Source organism: Patella vulgata, chromosome 9 (assembly GCF_932274485.2).
Source record: "Patella vulgata chromosome 9, xgPatVulg1.2, whole genome shotgun sequence".
Lineage (NCBI taxonomy): Eukaryota > Metazoa > Mollusca > Gastropoda > Patellidae > Patella > Patella vulgata.
The window spans coordinates 35,050,523-35,069,992 of NC_065887.2; the positions used below are offsets into that span (position 1 = coordinate 35,050,523).

The 19,470-nt window shown below is 35.6% G+C and overlaps 3 protein-coding genes across 3 annotated transcripts in view; 1 reads left to right on the forward strand and 2 right to left on the reverse strand.

Annotated features, from left to right (window-relative positions):
- The window catches only part of LOC126832681 (uncharacterized), a 35,914-nt gene extending 34,281 nt beyond the window's left edge, over window positions 1–1,633 (reverse strand). Inside the window, exon 1 of the mRNA XM_050563547.2 lies at window positions 1,256–1,633. Coding sequence (XP_050419504.1) covers window positions 1,256–1,290 — 35 coding nt within the window. The 5' untranslated portion in view covers window positions 1,291–1,633. The remainder of the gene's footprint in view (window positions 1–1,255) is intronic.
- Window positions 1,634–1,808: 175 nt separating this feature from the next.
- Window positions 1,809–8,928, forward strand: LOC126832688 (eukaryotic translation initiation factor 1-like). The gene is made up of 4 exons (XM_056103404.1): window positions 1,809–2,009; window positions 7,200–7,363; window positions 7,771–7,902; window positions 8,436–8,928. Exons 1-4 carry the CDS (start codon window positions 1,970–1,972, stop codon window positions 8,448–8,450), a joined length of 351 nt encoding a protein of 116 aa, XP_055959379.1. The 5' UTR covers window positions 1,809–1,969; the 3' UTR covers window positions 8,451–8,928.
- Window positions 8,929–15,646: 6,718 nt separating this feature from the next.
- Window positions 15,647–19,078, reverse strand: LOC126832098 (ubiquitin-40S ribosomal protein S27a). Its single transcript, XM_050562784.1, has 3 exons — window positions 18,993–19,078; window positions 16,668–16,993; window positions 15,647–15,887 (listed from the first exon to the last, which is right to left on the reverse strand). Exons 2-3 carry the CDS (start codon window positions 16,956–16,958, stop codon window positions 15,678–15,680), a joined length of 501 nt encoding a protein of 166 aa, XP_050418741.1. The 5' UTR covers window positions 16,959–16,993; window positions 18,993–19,078; the 3' UTR covers window positions 15,647–15,677.
- Between the last annotated feature and the right edge of the window lie 392 nt (window positions 19,079–19,470).

Consider the following 19,470-nt stretch of genomic DNA (forward strand, 5'->3'; position numbering starts at 1 on the left):
ATTAATATCAATGTAAATCAGTAGCAAAAGTGATCTCCATTTGCAAATATAATATATAGTACTGGTACTTTAAACTGCAAAGGGTATTCCATAAATAAGTGACAAATTTGTGTAATAGTATTGGACTTAACCAATATTTCAGAGATCATACTATTTTTAATTTTCAAGTGTTTGTGATTGTTACAGGCCTGCATTGCTAGACTATAAGTAATTAGGTTATTTTCAGAATGTTAGGATTGAATTTAAATTTAATACACAACAATTTTCTCCAAATTACGGTTATCATTAATTATCTTTATCAACCACAGTTTACAATAAACTCCACACTTGTTGATAAAGTAGACTACATTCTTTTTTTTTTTAAATAAAAAAACCCACATGCACTTATTATAGAAAGTCATGTGAAAAGCTCAATACAACTGCATATATGTGATCAATCGAGCATGTGTAAAACAGTTCGGAATGGATACTATTTACTTTGTTCTTTCAAGGTTTAAAATCATTCACTAACTTGTGATGATCGCTTACTTATAGCTATAGGTATCCCCGGCGAATATAAAGTTTTGAGAGGGAATTGAAGCAATTTGTGATAGATTGGTTACTTTGAATATGTTTTTAGTCCAAATATATCATCAAATCACAAAGTTTGTAAGCAGGAATGTATCTTTAATTGTCCTACCAAAATTGATAGACCTTATCTGTTTGGTTGTAAAAAACGTGAGGAAAAAAAGCAGTGGAGTAAATAATTTGTGGATTAGAGGTGGTGTGTGGTTTCGTGACAAAATTTAAGACGATATCACAGAATCATGGATTAGAACCTCTAAAATGAGAAATACATGTAATACGTTAATAATGTCATAATATCAACTTCTGACATCAGTCAGTAAACCTTTCACGTATGGAAATACTTGCCAGTTCCATTTCACACAATACAATCTGACGAAACAAGGGTATTTTCACTCAGTAAGATATAATGGCCTAGAATGTGGCTATAGGTTTCTATGTGGGGAAAAAAAGAGGTCAAAAGGGAATCCCATAAAAGCTCCTACAGCAGATTAGACATTCCAGTTTACCATTTAAATTTTGCTATTTTTCCAGGAATTAATTCATTGTTGTTGAAATAATTGAAGTATTCTGTAAGTCTTTGATAACAATGGTATTGCTTGTTGGTTAGTATTGAAGTATTGGGTGACTTGGGTCAAATCTACCCCTGATCCTGTAGCCTGACTGGGGTTGATTTTATATTGTAACTTACTCTGTTGGGCTGGCTGGATCATAAAACTCTGCCATGTTTGTCTACTTTGGTAGATGTCTAATTTATAACAATACTCTTTAAAACTAGCCTTCTGACACCACTTTAACTTTAATACTGGAGGCTCATTACAGCAAACACATGACCCTCTTCAACTACCACCATCAACACACTTCTAAATTAACTGATTTACAAAGTTAGATTCTGTGCAATTTTAGCTTGTCATGTTGTTATAACATATTTAGAAATCGTGCACAACCATTCATATTTATGTGTCTATATTTTTTAACGTTTAGGTGGTAAATTTAACTTGTTCTATAATATAATAACAAGAATAATAGTCAGCTAAAAAGTGTGTATTTCTAACAAGCTTCATTCTTCGGCCATGTTAATCACATAATCTCCAATCCAAACTTTAATATGTTTTTTTCATATTGAATTTATAATTGCCGTTTTACAAAAGTTTCGAATACAATTGGTGATTGCATATTAGATACAGTAAAAAAAGAGGTAACATTGAGGAGAAAATTATTTTAGTACAGGGCATGTTTTAGCCTCCAACAACAATCTGCCCTGACGTCATCAGAGGCCATTGATTCGTCGAATTCCTTTGTATTTCAGCAACTGACTTCTAATCCATCTCAATCTTTAGCGATCAAACTTCATATAAAAGCTGGAATAAGCATCTTTGTTAAGAAGAAACCTTTATTAGCTTGTATGACTACCGATAGTATCCAGAACTTAAAAGGGGGATACGGTAAATACGCATTTTATTTTTGACCTAGATTTTGTTGTTATTTTCTTTTATAAGCTTACGACGAGGCAGGCCGGTCGACATCAGGAATTGCGTCTTTTCGACTTCCTAACTTTAGATATTATAGTGTTGAATATAATCGTGTTGGTAAGGATTTCCATGTCATCAAATTATTTTTGGTTATAATTGTTCTTAATAAGGTTTGTGTACTGTAATGTCTACTAGTGATCATTTCAATACGTCAATTGTCGAATTGAATTGGCATACATACATACATAACATAAACATTGTCACTGTTAATAATTATTTGTCAGCTGATAATGCAATTTTGTTGGGGTAGTCGTCAATAAAAAAAAAATAAGTGCAGAACAAAAGTGGAGAGGCATTCATAACTTAGCCTGGTCCGTAAATAATAGGAGTAGTACTCACGAACAAAACTAAAACTAAGGAATAAGCTGTAAGGCTGGGAATCGATATGAAATTTCAATATCGATTATCAGCAAGAATTTGTCGGCGATTATCGATAATAATCGATTATCAATCATTCTTCCGGAAAAACCGAACTTTACCGACCTGTTATTTGTGTTGATCGAGTTACAGTAGTGTTATTATCATAGTCTAATACTGTGCCGATGTACGTAAAAAAATCAATTAATGTAAAATAATTAGTTGCTAAATGTAGGATTAACTTACTGTCTGATTCATCGTAAATTTTAAACGGATTTCTTCGATTATGAACAAACTACTTAACGTTGGTTATTATAAACTTACCTGTGTGTTTGTTATGAACTCCCGTTCGATAAAATCCATTGCACAACTAATTATCACAACGATGAAAACAAGTTCTCTCTTGAAAAATTGAAATATCACAAACTTTTCCCAGAGAAAAATACCAATATGGAAGATGGTTACGTCACTCTGCGGAAGATATCATTTCGTATTAGGGGTGACAGCATAGGAAATTCAAGTACAATTACGACAAGAATCCATGACCACTCGGACCAAAGATCACTCGGTTCAAGACCAGTCGGACCAAGTGATAGACCACTCAGCCCAAACAAATAGACTACTCGGACCATACAAAAAGACTATTCGGACCCAACAGAAAGACGACTCGGACCAATAATAAAATGTTGTTTTAATAAATTGATAATTGCGTTTGTTTTAATATAATTACTCGAACCAATAATAAAGTGTTATTTTAATAAATTGATAATTGTGTTTATTTTAATATGACTACTCGAACCAATAATAAAGTGTTATTTGAATAAATTGATAATTGTGTGTGTTTTAATATGACTACTCGAACTATTAATAACGTGTTGTTTGAATAAATTGATAATTGTACTCCAAATCGCAAAATATCGAGAACCACACTTGTAGTCACGTTTAAAAAGGGGCATATAAACGTCCGGTCTTCGTATTATTATGTGCTGTTTATATTAACGCATCAAGGGCGGATAACTTGAAAACGTGTCTCCCCCCCCCCCCCCCATATATAGTAACCCAGGGGTTAGTGGGGTAGAACGGAATGAAACCACTGGGGATACCGCGAATGTGGAAAAAGTAAAATTAGGCTATCAGACAAGTACAGTATACCCGTATATGTAGAGACTGTCAAAAGTCTGGACATACCGAGTCTCATTGCAAGAGTAAAGAAAAATTAGATTGATATTTTTTTTTGGCACCATTATTAATTAATTTTAAAACTAATCGTTGATTTATTTACGTACACAAAATTGAACCAAACAACTCTAAATATAAGAATTCCGTATAAGAATTATTTGCTTCTTTGTATTGTGATTTAATAATAAATAAATAGCATATTGTCTAGCCTTATAATATAATTTAATTGGTCCGACTGGTCTTGTTTTGGTCCGACTGGTCTTCGTCCGAGTAGTCTTTGGTCGGAGTGGTCTGGGTACATAACTACCCGCATTCCTGTATTTAGTTACCGTCTTTTACATTCTAGTAAAATCTCTGCAAATTTTATAGCTTTACTTTTTGAAATATTTTGTTCTAATTATTTGATTAGTGACTCGGATGGGATTATTTACTTTTGAACATGCATGCCGCACAAACACAACTATACATTCGTTTTACGGGCTTTATCACACTTCGGTCAAAACTGTCGAATCGAGAATTAATGTTCCGCTTCTTACGGAGTCATACGGGCTTAGTAGCATTATATACCCACCCGGGCACCCAATACGGCAATAGACACGCTGAGGGCTGCCGCAACACGCTTAAAGATGTTACTGAAGCGGTTATTATTCGATCGGAAGAATGCGTATAAAATTAAAAATACACTCAGAGAATTCGGAGGTAAGCTTCATGATCCTTGTTAAATTATTTATAACATAAAGAAGATAGGATATTTATAGTTTATTCATGACTTTACTTTTACGAGTATCCGTGCAATCAGTGATATTTTAATTGTGAAGAAAATTTGATAGACTGGCGATCAATGGTTTCCATATAAATCTCCTATGTAATTGCCTTCAATTGATATTTTTCGTCGCCCAAACCCATATATGATCAAAATGATCGCGCTGTCAAACTATCTTTCAATGTTAACCAACCCCCGCAACAGGTATATTGGATTCGACCAATACGTCACGAAGACATTGTTGACATCGACTCTGTCGAAATTACAAGTAAATTTTCAAATTTTTCAAGAGAGAAATTGTTCTCATCGTTGTGATAATTAGTTGTGCAATGGATTTTATCGAACGGGAGTTCATTACAAACACACAGGTGAGTTTATAATAACCAAAGTTAAGTAGTTTGTTCATAATCGAAGAAATCCGTTTAAAATTTACGATGAATCAGACAGTAAGTATTATTCTAAGTTTTGTTCTTGATTCATTTGAACCTTTTTTTTTATTCCAATATCTCCAATAAATACAAAGACAATACATGATTTCTCTTTGCAAGTTACTGGCGATCACACAGTGTTACTAATAATAGAATAAAATATAATAGAAGGTGTCTATTGATTGGACAATAAAAAAATAATTACCGGCTTTCAAAGTAGAATTTTTATGATTGGTTAATTTTGACGAAAACCAAAGTAGAATTCTTCCAAGAAATTACGAGAGATATAGATATTTTCCCGGGAAGTCAAAAACGTGTTTTGTATGGGCTGTATCTGACATGATTTAGTAATAAAAGCTGAGTTGATCATTAATAATACAATTAGTTTTATCGTGAAAGCAGACAATTTCTCTACAAATCAATCAAGAGCAAAGAAGGGAGATAATTCTAATTTTACTATATCACGTCCGAGCGTCATTGTTCACAAAGTGCGTGACCTATTTTAGTTTCAACTAGTAATAACAACAAAAACAACGAAAATATTAAAATAATGTATTTAATCTAAAAGTTTAGTTTTTTTACAATAATATATATTTAAAATGTGCCAGTTTGTAAGCAAAGGGGGAAAATAGTTGTTGTGTTGACGTTGTGTATTCGTTCATTCGTCTGCATGCCAGACTACGGCAAGTTCAGTCATGTGAAAGTGACCGTAACTTGCCGTCAGAAGGTAAATATACCGATAATCGATATTTGAATTTCAATATCGATTATCGTATCTCTAAATAACTTCTACCGATTATCGATTATATCAATATTTTTGCACAGCCTTAATAAGCTGTGTAGTGTGAGATCAGTAGGGTGCCCCAGGGTAGGGTGACCCACCATAAAGAAATATCTCCAAATATCTCGACAATTACACCACAATATTTATATTTACATCAAGCGTAAATCAGTTTCGCACATGTATTTAGTCACTAAATAAAAGGTCATGTTGTACTTAATAAGCTATGACCATGATACCATCCATAAATAATACACAGAAAGATGGTAAATGAGTGTCGAGAATAAAATCCGGGCACTTGTGACTGAAAATAGGTTATGTGCCCTTGCTTTGAAATTAGTCTTGCTTAACCAGCCTAATGACCATTCTACGTCTGATTGTCAGACTGGGATAATCACTAGATTACTTTTTTACGAAACATAACAGAAAGCTGGAACAAGAAATTGAATTTAGAAATGCGCATGTCAACACATAAAGAAAATTGTCATGGCTTTATTGATAAATAAATAGGGGGGTTGGATGGCTGAATGGTTAGCGTGCGTGCGCTGTATCATAAAGTCTGTCATTGAGTCAACTGGCGTGGTTTCGATTACCCGGTTGTACGTGACAAGGAGTAGGGTCGCCTGTCCAACCTGTGGGTTTTCTGCGGGTCCTCCAGTTTCCTCCCACTGCTAAAGACCCCTATGCGCAACCAAATTGTTGAAATAAAATTAAACCATATGTTAGTCCCAAAATGACCTAGTTTGTGTCGAGTGGACGTTAAACCCCATTTCTCTCATTGATAAATAAGTGGATAAATATTGTCATGTGAATGTCTATTTTTGGGCAAATGTTTGCTGTCTGCAGTGCATGAACGACCCTGTGATTCAATTTTGGTCATTCACGTAGTTGTGATTACAGGTGCAAGAGGCAAGAGTTTTTTTATTAGCACAAACATTTGAGGCTGTGGACCACCCTATTTGTAGACTGTAGTGTAAATGATCTGTCCATCGGACCATCCTTATAAGCTGCAATATGAAATCATCTTCTGTTTGAAGGTTATTTTGATGTCTTCTATTTTTCACCATAATTCATCTTGGTTTGCAAAAAAATAACATTTCTCACCACATGGAATTCAAAATTATATAATCCAATAATAATAAAACTTCATTTGGATTGAGTATGAATTAAAGTACACCTAGCTAAAGTTTTAATTCAGTATTATCCATAATCTTCTGTCATTAAAAACATGAATTTAGAATAGGTCCATTTCAATCAATGCTGATATCTTACCATGAAAATATCAGCTCCTGATATCAAACATTAGACACAATGGACATTTTAAACTAAGCCTGAGGCGCCATTTTTTCTACACTGTTGAGCACCAATGACCATCTGTAAAGAGGAGCCTTGATGAACAAGGTACAAGTAAGAGTCCGTGCGTAAGTAAAACGTCGAACTGAGGGCTTACTTTCCTACGTAGACGGGATAGAAAATTCAAAATTCAGATTTTGATATTAATCAGATTTGCTTACATGGGTGAAATTTGTAAAACTTCTTGCCGCAATATATCAAATTTATTTAAATTATTAAAAACGGGTGACAATTTATTTCAGATCCTTTTGCTGATACCGGAGAAGATGAGGTTGGTAATAATAAAGTGCAAGAAGGATTAATCCACATACGAATTCAACAAAGAAACGGTAGAAAAACACTTACCACAGTCCAGGGCATTAATCCAAAATACGACCTCAAAAGGATTGTAAAAGCTTGTAAACGTGTAAGTTTGTTAATTAATTGTGTACAAAGAATTAGTTGGTTCAAACATTTTACTAGATCCTTTTGAGGATCTAAATCCATACTTTTTGTCACATATAATAATGTAATATCAATGTATATAAACTGATTGTGTCTTAAATGTTGATTTAAATTGACCAATAAGTCTTGTTTGCAATGTCGAAGACTGGATTATATTGAGTTAAAGACTTGCATCCTTTAATGTGTCCAGAACTGTCACACTTTCATAATAATTTTCGGCTGTTTATGAAAACATTTGATTCTTCAGGATGTTATGTTGAATCCCATTCTCGAATTCTCACACCCTTCAAAATAAGCTAATTCTGCACATATTTGAATAGGTTAATAGTTACCTGTGCAATTTTATCAAAATTTATTGTTTTTCTTTAGGAATTTGCTTGCAATGGAACAGTAGTTGATCACGCAGAATACGGCGAGTGTATCCAGCTACAAGGAGATCAAAGAGATCAAATTAAGAAGTTTATTGCCGATGTTGGCCTAGCCCGACCAGAATTGATCAAGGTAAATGGATTAGACAGATGTAGCTCACACTTGGGAATTATGGTCGTGGCAAATTGATTTTTCATACAAAATCAGTAGACCCGGAACTGGGTGTGAAATCACTGGGAATTATGGTCGTGGCAAATTGGTTTTTCATACAAAATCAGTAGACCAGGAACAGGGTGTGACGTCATATCAGAAATCGAAATGTCAGTTAATGTACGATTATCAAAGAACAAGCATGGCAAGGTTCATGTCCATCATATTTAAATTGGGCTGTCTTTTTTTTTTTTTTGTTTCGAAGAGTCTCGCCTCTACGAACAGGGCTAATGACGAAGGGCATGCAATGTGCTATGAATAAAGACTGTCAATGGGTTCTTTTACGTGCATGCCAATGTGTACATGGAACAAATCCAGAATAAATTTCTCATTCACCACCAGGATATGGCTACTTTATCAACGCTATGTGCATTTGTAAGGTTTTATCTGCTTATATTAGTACACACAATTATTAGACAACATGTAAACTAATAATTGTATTTTTTATTTTTCAGGTCCATGGTTTCTAAAGTCTAATAAATCTTGACTTAATAATTCAAAATGTCCTATAATAATAGTTTGTGGTCGTAACCATGTATATATATTTTGTGGATGTTTATGTGTTATAAATATTGTTTACTTTCACCACTAGTATTGTGTAGTTATATTTAAGCATTCTATTGGCAATAATTTTAAATAAACAATGTACCATCTTATATAATTCTGATGATTTTTTCTTTCCTTCATTTATTAAATTTATCCTTTGTCAAAATTCTAAATACAATGCATTTTAAAAAACAGTAATTTGATTTAATTATGTTATATAGGAATATAAATAATTCATTGCATAGAATAAGTAGCTTCATAACATATATTATCATCCGTGATGTCTCATGAGATGACAATAACAGTTGTTACATACTCTGTGTATATTTGTAAATTATGTCAGTTTTAGTATTTTGTATTTGTATGTCCTCTTTAAATAAAATTTTTATTAAAACAAAATAAGGATGAGTTATTTTTAGGTGCCCACATGTGAACGCTATACAGACTACATTTATCATCGGATTGTTTTGAAATTAATGTTTACTTCGGTGAGATGAAGAATCCTATTTAATTTTAAGGATTTCCATTAATTTCTCCTGGAGTTATGTCCCTTGTTTCACTTTGTTGAACCTTGTGAATGCTCTAAGACAAAACTTATCATTCCTTGTGTATGAAATTTATATGCATTATCTGCTTCGCCTTATTTGAAAATGCGCAAGATAAAACACTGTGGGCGTATAAAACAAGCCAACAGTGAGGCTGATGTCCCTGATCGAAATCCCAAAATAAATGACACATACTAATTGAACATTTCTTTTTCAAAAGTATTGAGCAATCAACCTCATCTATACTTAGTCTGGCATAAAATGTTCACAATCAAACTAAGTCAAGGTTTTGAACAATCTGATTAAAACACACGATCCTATTTCTTTTTGTTTTTTCTAGTTCAAAATTTCGTTTAACTTGTCTTCACAACACTAGAATCTGGAAGAGTTGTTATATAACCCGCGTTCTGATTGATGTGAGGGAGTAGTCAATGAAACTGTTAAGGCAGTGAATTCTTGGCGTGCTGTGCACAGACCTGTGTGTACGTCAACGCTGATTGATTAATCAATGTCAAACGTCAAAAGCTGCTCGTATGATCCCGGACGCTGCCTTCCACTACAACCAGTCAGATCTTCATGCAGTTTCATCGATTCTCGATCAGTTGGGTTATCTTGTCCCATAAGAATCGACCGTTAAAAGGAGAGTTATGATCCAAAATCTTGACCAATCAAATTGCTTATCACTACTTGGGCTAAGCAGAAACTTCTCAACGTCAAACTCGGTCAGAATGAAATGAAATGGGGTTTAACGTCCTACTGTTCTGCTCCTATACTGGGCAAATCAAGACGGGCATACGCCATACAGTGTGCTATGAGGGGAATTTTGCCCGGGCAGCGGCACTATCACCTACTCTCATATCGAATTCCAACTGCCAGGGGATTTTTTACGTGCATTCCAATATATACACGGGACATCGGTTTTTCGTCTCATCCGAAGGACTAGACAGCTGTCCTTGTCAGGCCCTCCGTTCTGTACCACTGACAAGGGTAAACCAGCAAACTCCGTCAAGCTAATGATAAAGGATATAATAAATCGAAACTCGGGAGTCCAAATAATCCGACCGCCAAACCCAATATTTCGAGTGAAACTGGAAATTGTATACATCGGTGATTCTCAACCAATGTGCCACAAATTTGAACGGCACACTAAGAAAATGCGAAAAACCACATGATCTCAATTGCCTATTCACTGGTGTCTACTGATAAATTCATACATGTAGCTGTGTTTTTCTTTATTTAGTTCGAGTCAGTCTATATGTCCATGACTAGTCTCTGTCTACAGTTGTATGCCGTCTGGCTTGCCCTGTTTTTATTTTGCAAAATTTAACTATTTTTCATGTGTATAGCCAGGTGTGCCGCGATGTTTTCATGTGTTCCAAGGTGTGCCATTGGCACAATAAGGTTGAGAACCACTGGTATACATGAACAAAGTTTTTTTATGATTGATTTTAGTAACCTATTACCTAGGGTCTCCTCTTTCAGAATCTGCCGGGTGAACATCGGTCACCCTTGAGCGTTTCGAGATATCCAAGACGGGCAACATTTCAAATAATTACCTATAGCTCCCATTGTATTTATTATAGGATGATAATTTTGGTGTCAAATTCTACCCGCAAAACACGAAAATAACCCCCACGAACCTAGGTAATATTCAGTTTAATCCTTTAGTCGTGTGGCTGCGACCTGCGACAGCACAAGCGCAAAATACTGTACATTCCAAGCTACAAGCAAGTGTACTTACTACATCCTAATCTGATGAGCCACATGACAGACTACGGAGCAAGTTGGTCTTAATGTTCTTAATTTAGTATCCGTCACCCAGCAATACAGAACTCCGGATCAAGTTCCACACAAGTTGGTTGGGGGGGGGGCTGAATGGTTAGCACACGTGCGTGCTGTATCATAAGGTCTGTCATTGAGTCAACTGGTGTGGTTTCGATTTCCCGGTTGTACGTGACAAGGGGTAGGGTCGCACACACACACACACAAACGTACGTACAAGTGAACGCCACACAATAGCTTGGTGATGAGCTCTTCCTACGTTCTCTGCAAATGTATCACTCCTTGAGCAAGACCACATGGTTTGGGTGGGAATGATGACGATACATTTCCAGTTTTAGATGTCGATAGCCTACCCTCCAGCGTGTTTCATAGATTTCTAGAACTCTGTCCATAACAAGCTGACATAAATACAGCAGCCTGTGTAAGCACTGATTCTATTGGAGTGTCTACTATTCCGACGAGTGAGAGAGAATACCATCAAGCTCTCACCACTTTCAGAGCTGTTCCTTTCGCCACGACGTAACAGCATGTAACCGTGTCACATCCAGTAAGAGCATGGGCTGGACACTCACCCACTAGAACTACAGTTATGTCCCAAAGCATCAACCAATCAAATTGCTTATATCTGCTTACCCCAAGCATAAAACGCTCATCTCCGAACTTCAACAAGACATTCACCTAATAAATACCTACACCTTGTTTGAACGTTCTAGTTTAATTACCAGAGTTATTATATTGTGCGACAGACAGACATCCATTTTAATAGTTCTGTGATATTATCGAGGGAAGTAAATACCGTTGTGATTGGATGCAATATTAAGTGATCGTAATCACAAATTATTTCGAAATGGGGTGTATGCTTATGTAAAACCTATAATTTCGATAGTATATGAAATCACCTGTATCCAATTTGAATAATGCATCTAAATTCAATAGAAATCAGATGATAATGTGTCCTTAGAGCATTCACAGGGTTCCACAATTATAGTTTTCTTCCTATATTTTACTTGTATAATAAATATGTTTTGTAGTTTAGGAGTGACTTGCCAAACTTCTCACCTTAAAGGAGCTAAGTCTCTAACTCAATATTATCCAAAATCTTCAACATTGAAAACACGATTTATTTGTCAAATTAAATCAACATTCATGTTGTGATCTTACCGGAAAAAGATGGGCTTTTGATATCCAATATTTAAGACAAAATAAACATTTTACCATTGGTACACGAATCGTGTACCATAATGCGCTTCAGCCCCAGATGTATCAAGAGACTCGAGGGACGAGGTTAGACACATTGCACCGAATCAAACGGCGTATGTAGACTGGAATAACCAGACACTACAAATTTGCACTCGCTTGAGACTGCTGGCTTATTTCGCCAAACATAACTGATTTGAAATTGGAGTAAAAACGGAAACCATTGAATGTAAATAAGTTTATATACATTCATATTACAGTATTAGAGACTTTTGGCAAGAGGAATATTCCCATCCGTATCACGTATCCATATCGTATACACGATACGTTGCGTCAATGTAGTTTTAGAGTTTTGGCAGATTTCGCGTCGCGTACTTATGCGTCTCTAAGCTGAGCTTAGTTCTATTACAGCATCATCACCAGTAGGCCTACTTGTCAAGTGCCTAGCCTACAAGTCGCTGGGCTATTAAAAAAGATAATGTAATGTCAAATCTTATTAAAAATATTTGACCTCGATTCAACAGCAATTTCTGAAAGTTTGTATTCCTTTACCATAGAACAAAATCATTTACAGATTTGCAAGGTCCCACCTCCCTAAATTTAGCAGCATGTAGATAGACAGGAAAAGTATGAAAATTCCGAGAAAAACACGTCAAAAATAATGATGACATTCCAGTCGTTATCATGGTTAAAATCACATCAAATATACACCTTCGTGTTCCGGGATAGCCTACACATAGATTCATAAAAAAACCCGCTATAACACAACATTTCAACGTCTAAAAGTAGCAAAAAGACAATGTTATACGGACCCACTTTTGTCAATTTCTAGGTCCCAAATGTTAGCGATTTAGCTCCTTTAAAGCTTTTAAATGATTTTGAATTTATCCAGATATTACATGTATATATGTCTTTGTAGCTTAGGGACTTATGGAAGGTTAGTTTTTTTGCAAACTAAATAAGTTGCCTCGTTAAATAAAGTTTTTATTATTGTCCCCTGCCTTTCGAAGAATATTAGTAATTAAAGGAGCTAAATCGCTAATATTCGGGACCTAGAAATTGACAAAAATGGGTCGCAACGCATATAATAATGTAATATGAATGTATATAAACTGGTTTACATTCAATCGGTTCTGTTTGTACTATAATTTCTAATCAGTTATGTTGGGCGAAATACGCCAGAAGTCTCATGTGAATGGCAATTTTTAGCGTCTGTTTTTTTCTAGTCTACACCGATGGTATTTATTGCGCATGCTCTCCAGATAAGAATATAGCGTCACCATTTGACATGACTTGTGGAATATGTCTAGCCCTGTTCTTCGAGTCCCTTGTTCCAAATGGCGCTGAAACGCATTATGGTACATGATTTGTGTACCAATGGTAAAATGTTTATTTTGTCTTGAATATTGGATATCAGAAGCCCATCTTTTCCCTGTAAGATCACAAGACCAATGTTGATTTGAATTGACAAATAATTCGTGTTTTCAATGTCGAAGATTTTTGATGATATTTAGTTAGAGACTTGGCTACTTTAATTTAATTTAATCAAGTGTAGTATTATTTAGTTAGCTCAACATGGTCATTCTCAATTTCATTTGTCGATGCTTTGGGACAAGATAATCTTGATTCTATCTGATAGAGAGGGGGGTTGGATGGCCAATGGTTAGCACCTGCGCGCTGTAACATAAAGCCTGTCATTGAGTCAACTAGCGTGGTTTCGAATCCCCAGTTGTACGTGACAAGGAGTAGGGTTGCCTGTCCAACCTCGTGGGTTTTCAATGGGTCCTCCGGTTTCCACCCACTGCTAAAGACCCCTACGCGGAAGCGAATTATTGAAATAAAATTAAACCATATGCTAGTCCCGAAATGACCTAGTTTGTGTCAAATGGACGTTAAACCCCATTTCTCTCTCGATCTGATAGAGTGTATAGTTTGTATAGTTTGATTGCTTGATGCTTTTGAAAAAAGTAAATGTCTGATTAATTAATATGTGTCATCTATTTATTTTGGGATTTCGGCCTCACTGTTGGCTTGTTATTATAAACCAGGACCCTATCTCCAGAAGTAATAGTTGTTGAAATTTAATAGGCACCTTCATCTCAATGTTAACATATATAATATACTGTATTGACGATAACATGTACCATACATGTCTTGAAAATTAATGTAGCACATGTATAGCCATGAACCGGAAGTCGCATAACTCAAAAAAGCTAAGTGGGAGTCCATCGCCACCAGGCCTATGTTACTCCCCGGGTCTAGCTACCCCCTATACACCTAATTGCAGTCTCAGTTTAGCCACCAACCCTGAACAAACATTCACAAACATAAATATAGATAAATGTTGTCTGTAGAGTCCACAAGAAATTGTGGACAACTATATCCGACCACATTTCCATGTGGGCAGACAAAAACCAACCCTGTCCAGTCATAAAGAACAATTTCATTTCAATCAATTTGCTTGTGCACTGGTGTCTTTAGCATTGGTGAGGACCTGCAGAAAACCCAGGAGTTTGGTGTGTGACTGGAAGATCTTGGCACTTAATGGAGAGAGAGAGAGAAAGAAATGGGGTTAACATCCACTCGACACAAACCAGGTCATTTTGGGACTAACATAAGGCTCAATTTTATTTCTATAATTCGCTTGCACGTAGGGGTCTTTAGCAGTGGGAGGAAACCGAAGAAAACCCACGAAGTTCGACAGGCGAGCCTACTCCTTGTCACGTACAACCGGGGATTCGAAACCACGCCAGTTGACTCAATGACAGACTTTATGATACAGCACGCACGTGCAAACCATTCAGCCATCCAACAGCCCACTTAATAATGGACCTTATGATCGAAACCACATGTATTCAACCAACCAAGCCACAAAGATAAACAATGTCTATTCTCAAATCAGTTATCAATGCACTGGGTCACTTAACAGGAGGACCTGGATTCAAACCCATTGTTGGTCGAGAGAGAGAAATGGTGTTTAACGTCCACTCAACACAAACTAGGGCATTTCGGGACTAACATTGTTCAATGACAGACCATCCGATACAACACACACTTTAAGCAACCATCCATCCCGGCATTGTTGGTCAAGAAAGTTCCGAGATTTGTCAGTGGTGCAGGACGAAGAGTCTGGAAAGTACAATGTCTAGTCCTTTAAACTGTGGGGAAACAGATCCTGTGTGCACGTAAAAGAACCCTTGACAGTTGGAATTCAATACAAGAGTAGGCAAAAGTTCCCTCAAAGCACACTATATAGCCTATGCCTCTGCCTCTGAGAAGTCGACAAGGGATGTCATTTACAAGACAAGAAACTGTTAAAAAGATTTTTCTTGATGCTAACAAAGAAAAATGTGGGCGTATAAAAACATAAAATTAGCTCTTTGCTTCAGTCATCAGAATTTGCAAATTGTCAAAATCAACAGGATTCATCTCATGAGACACTGCAAATGATATGTTTAACCTCAAGTTTATCTTTTTGAACTAACAAAAGCAATTGTGGACAACCGAACGACTAACAGGGTGGGCAACAACATAAGAGCACATTATGGAGAAATGCTACTATAGACTTTACCTCTCAAAATAAATCACAATATCAATATATTTTACATTTTTATTTTCTTATTATCCTTATTTGCCCTTTCCTTTCCCGGTGGCCTTGGCTTTGTCTTCTGGTTTATTAAACACGTAAGTGAGGCAACATTTTCCACAGTATTGACGGTCAAAATGGGAGGCCATAAATACACCAGCTCCACATTCTTCATTTGGGCATTCTCTCCTCAATCGGGTGATTTTACCATTTTCATCAACCTTGTAATATTTCAGTACAGCAAGCTTGACCTGTAAAGTAAACCGGGATATGTATTAATCTAACAAACAGTTATTTTTCTTTACTATGGCTTTGGTTTGTTTCATTATTGAAACTGGTTAATCTAGGTGTGTGTCCTTTCCCATGAAATGATTCTGCCTTAACGCCTGTGGAGCATCGTTTTAATGACAATGCTATTTTCGAGAAAAATAAAGGCACAAGTACGTAGCAGTAATGTCTTACTAAAAATCCTGATGTCATTGGTATGTCGAATTTTATAGAATATATGAAGCAGTATACAACTAATAAGTAAACATTGCCTTCTCTGACATAATAAAACCAACCCTTCATAGCGAAGGAGAGAGATTTATGTATTGTGTTCACTCAAAAAACAATTTAGTTCAATATTGTACTAACATGGTAGATTTTATAAGGGAGGGGGGGGAAGCTGGAGATTCCAGAGGAAACCGAAGAGGGTAAGTAGGCAAGCTTTGAATCACAAAGGATGGCCCAAGTGTCTTGTATTATATTTATAAGGTTATATGGGAGGTCGACGTACACTGCTTTATTTCTTTGGACCTTAAGAACAGGGCCATTTCTGGGGAAGAGAGGTTAAAAACTACTTTCTTATATAAATAAAATAAAATGTTTAGCTGCATCAATAAATCTAAAACAGTGCTTATTTCCAAGACAGGGCCCTCCCCACTACCAGTATCACCATATTTCAAACGCAAAGAATGTCCTTTGGCTACCACGTTTTATATCAAAAGTCTACACACTGAACACCAGTGGACAAAAAAATTACTTCATACCTTCTTTCGCTTATGTTTCTGTTTTTTTGGGGTGGTATAATTCTTCTTCTTGCGTTTCTTGGCACCACCTCGTAGTCGCAGAACTAAATGGAGTGTGGACTCTTTTTGAATGTTATAGTCGGAGAGTGTTCTGCCATCCTCCAATTGCTTACCAGCAAAAATCAATCTCTGCTGATCTGGGGGAATTCCCTCTTTATCTTGAATTTTAGCCTTAACATTTTCTATAGTATCAGCTGGTTCAACCTCTAGGGTAATGGTCTTGCCCGTAAGGGTCTTAACAAAGATCTGCATATTGCCACCAACTAGCTCTCAAGGCAGCAAAAATGCTACAAAACAAAAATTAATAGAATATTTATAAAATAATTTTTTTTTTTTTCCATTCGTAGTGGTTAGTGTTATATACAAATATATAGTCATTGGTGGAGTGGAAAGGGCGTGATTGATAAAAGATTGTACCAATCAATATTTTTAGATGTGCTCCTTAGAACTGAAAATAACAGCACATAAATGAATGATAAGTTTGCCAGGAAACGAAACGTGCCCACAGCAGATAAATCATCTGAGTGGTAGACAAGGGTGTCACATTTATTCTCTTGTAGCCTTGTAGGTGATTTGGGGCATTTACAAGACAATTTCATACAGATCAGATTATAATTTTTGTTGTTCGACAGTTCACAAGGTTCTACAAACTGAAACAAAGACCTTAACTCTGGAAGTAATTTACAGAAACAGTTCACAAGGTTCTACAAACTGAAACAAGGACCTTAACTCTGGAAGTAATTTACAGAAATTGTTGAAATTTGTCTGACTTTTTCATCTTACTAATTCAAATAATGCATATAAATTTCATACAGATCGAATAACCTTTGTCATTCAAATGTTCACAAAGTAAAACAAGGGCCATAACTCCGAGAGAGAGATATGGGGTTTAACTTCCACTCAACACAAACTAGGTCATTTCAGGAACCTGAGGACCATGAGAAAACCCACAAGGTTGGAGAGCCAACCCTACTCCTTATGTACAACCAAGGGAATCAAAACCATGCCAGTTGACTCAATGACACTGACAGACCTTATGATACAGAGCGAATATGTGAATATGCTAACCATTCGGCCATCTAAATAATGCATATAAATTTCATACAGTTCGGATGATAACTTTTGGCGTTAGCGCGTTCAACAAGGGCCATAACTCTAGATGTAATTAACAGAAATTGCTAAAATTCAATAGATTCTTCTTTTTACTAATCTAAATGACACATATAAATTTCATACAGATCGGCAGATAACTTTTGATGTTAGAGCATTCACAAGGTGCAACAAGCCAACAGTGAGGCTGATGTCCCCCGCCAAAATCCCAAAATAAACAGATGACACATTAATTGCACATTTATTTTTTTCAAAAGTATTGAGCAATCAAAATGATAATCAACTATACACTAAGTTTCATCACTCTCTATCAGATCGAATCAAAGTTATCTTGTCCCAAAGCATCAACCAATGAAATTGCTTAGCTCGAAATGTTAATCATTGAACTCAATCAAAACATTCACCTAATGAACATCTACATCAAGTTTAAACAGAAGCAGAGTTGTTCTATTCCATAGAATTTGCCAATCAAATTGTGGTGTAATTATGGAGATATTTAATTATGGTGGGACACCCTACTAGTATTCATGACTAACCTACAAGCTTCAGGGATAGTAATGTACTAAACCAAAAGATGCTACTCTTAGTCCATAAGCGATCCGTAATAATCGGTACTTCTTGCTCAAGTGCAAATCGAGTTACAAATCAAATCTGTGAACATCGACACCTCATCAATAAACAAAACATCACAATTGTCACAAACATGTATTACAACATTTAATAAACAAATATCAGTAATTATTTTTATCAAATAAGTACCAGAATAGAGTACAGCCGATATGATGTCCGCCGAATCTGTGTGGACCCTTTAAGGTATCACAAAAGTAAACAATTTAAGAAAAGTCAAGACGTTTTGAAATAAACGACCAGTCTATATTGGTTGTAAACGTAAATAGAACAAACATTTCCAAATTAAGACTGCAGGGATAAACAAATTTAATCGAATGGACTTCTTCACTTCTTGTCGTTGATGGGAGTTTTACCTCCTTTTCACTATTTTCAGTTCAAGGAGAAAAAAAACATTTTTATTTACTGATGCATCCAAAATAAAACAGCAATTGGAATACGATATGATAGGTGAACATTTGGATTTAAATATTATTTGTAATTCGGAGACTATATTGGTGAAATATGGAAGAAAACTGCAAATTTAATACAGCTTACGGCACGTGTTACCTAGAGTTTGCTAGTTTCCATGAAAAAGGAAGTGACAGAGAAGCGCGTCACGCCATCTATTTTATGACCTTTTCATTGGTCAATAATTAGATTTCAGAAACATTAAAAAAATATATATATATATTTATGTCGATGCAAATAACCAATAAAATTATAATTGCTAAAGTCTAAAATTAACAATTTATTTTTATAGCTTGTTGGCCTGAAAGAATCATATTATTCAATGCAGCAAATCACCGTAATGACGGAATGACTTTGGAATAAGGAACTGCCGTAAAAAAAAGAACATCTAGTTCAACTCATTAGGGTTAAAGAGTGCAGTATTATTTTTCTTAATATATTTCATAACATATTTATTATCAAATCATTTTCTTTCCCTTTGAGCCAAAGAGTATGTCACGAAGAAGAAAAGAAGCAGTATTGCAAGAAAGATAAACCGAAAGATCCTTGAAAGGCATGCGTGTCAAGGACGGAAGTA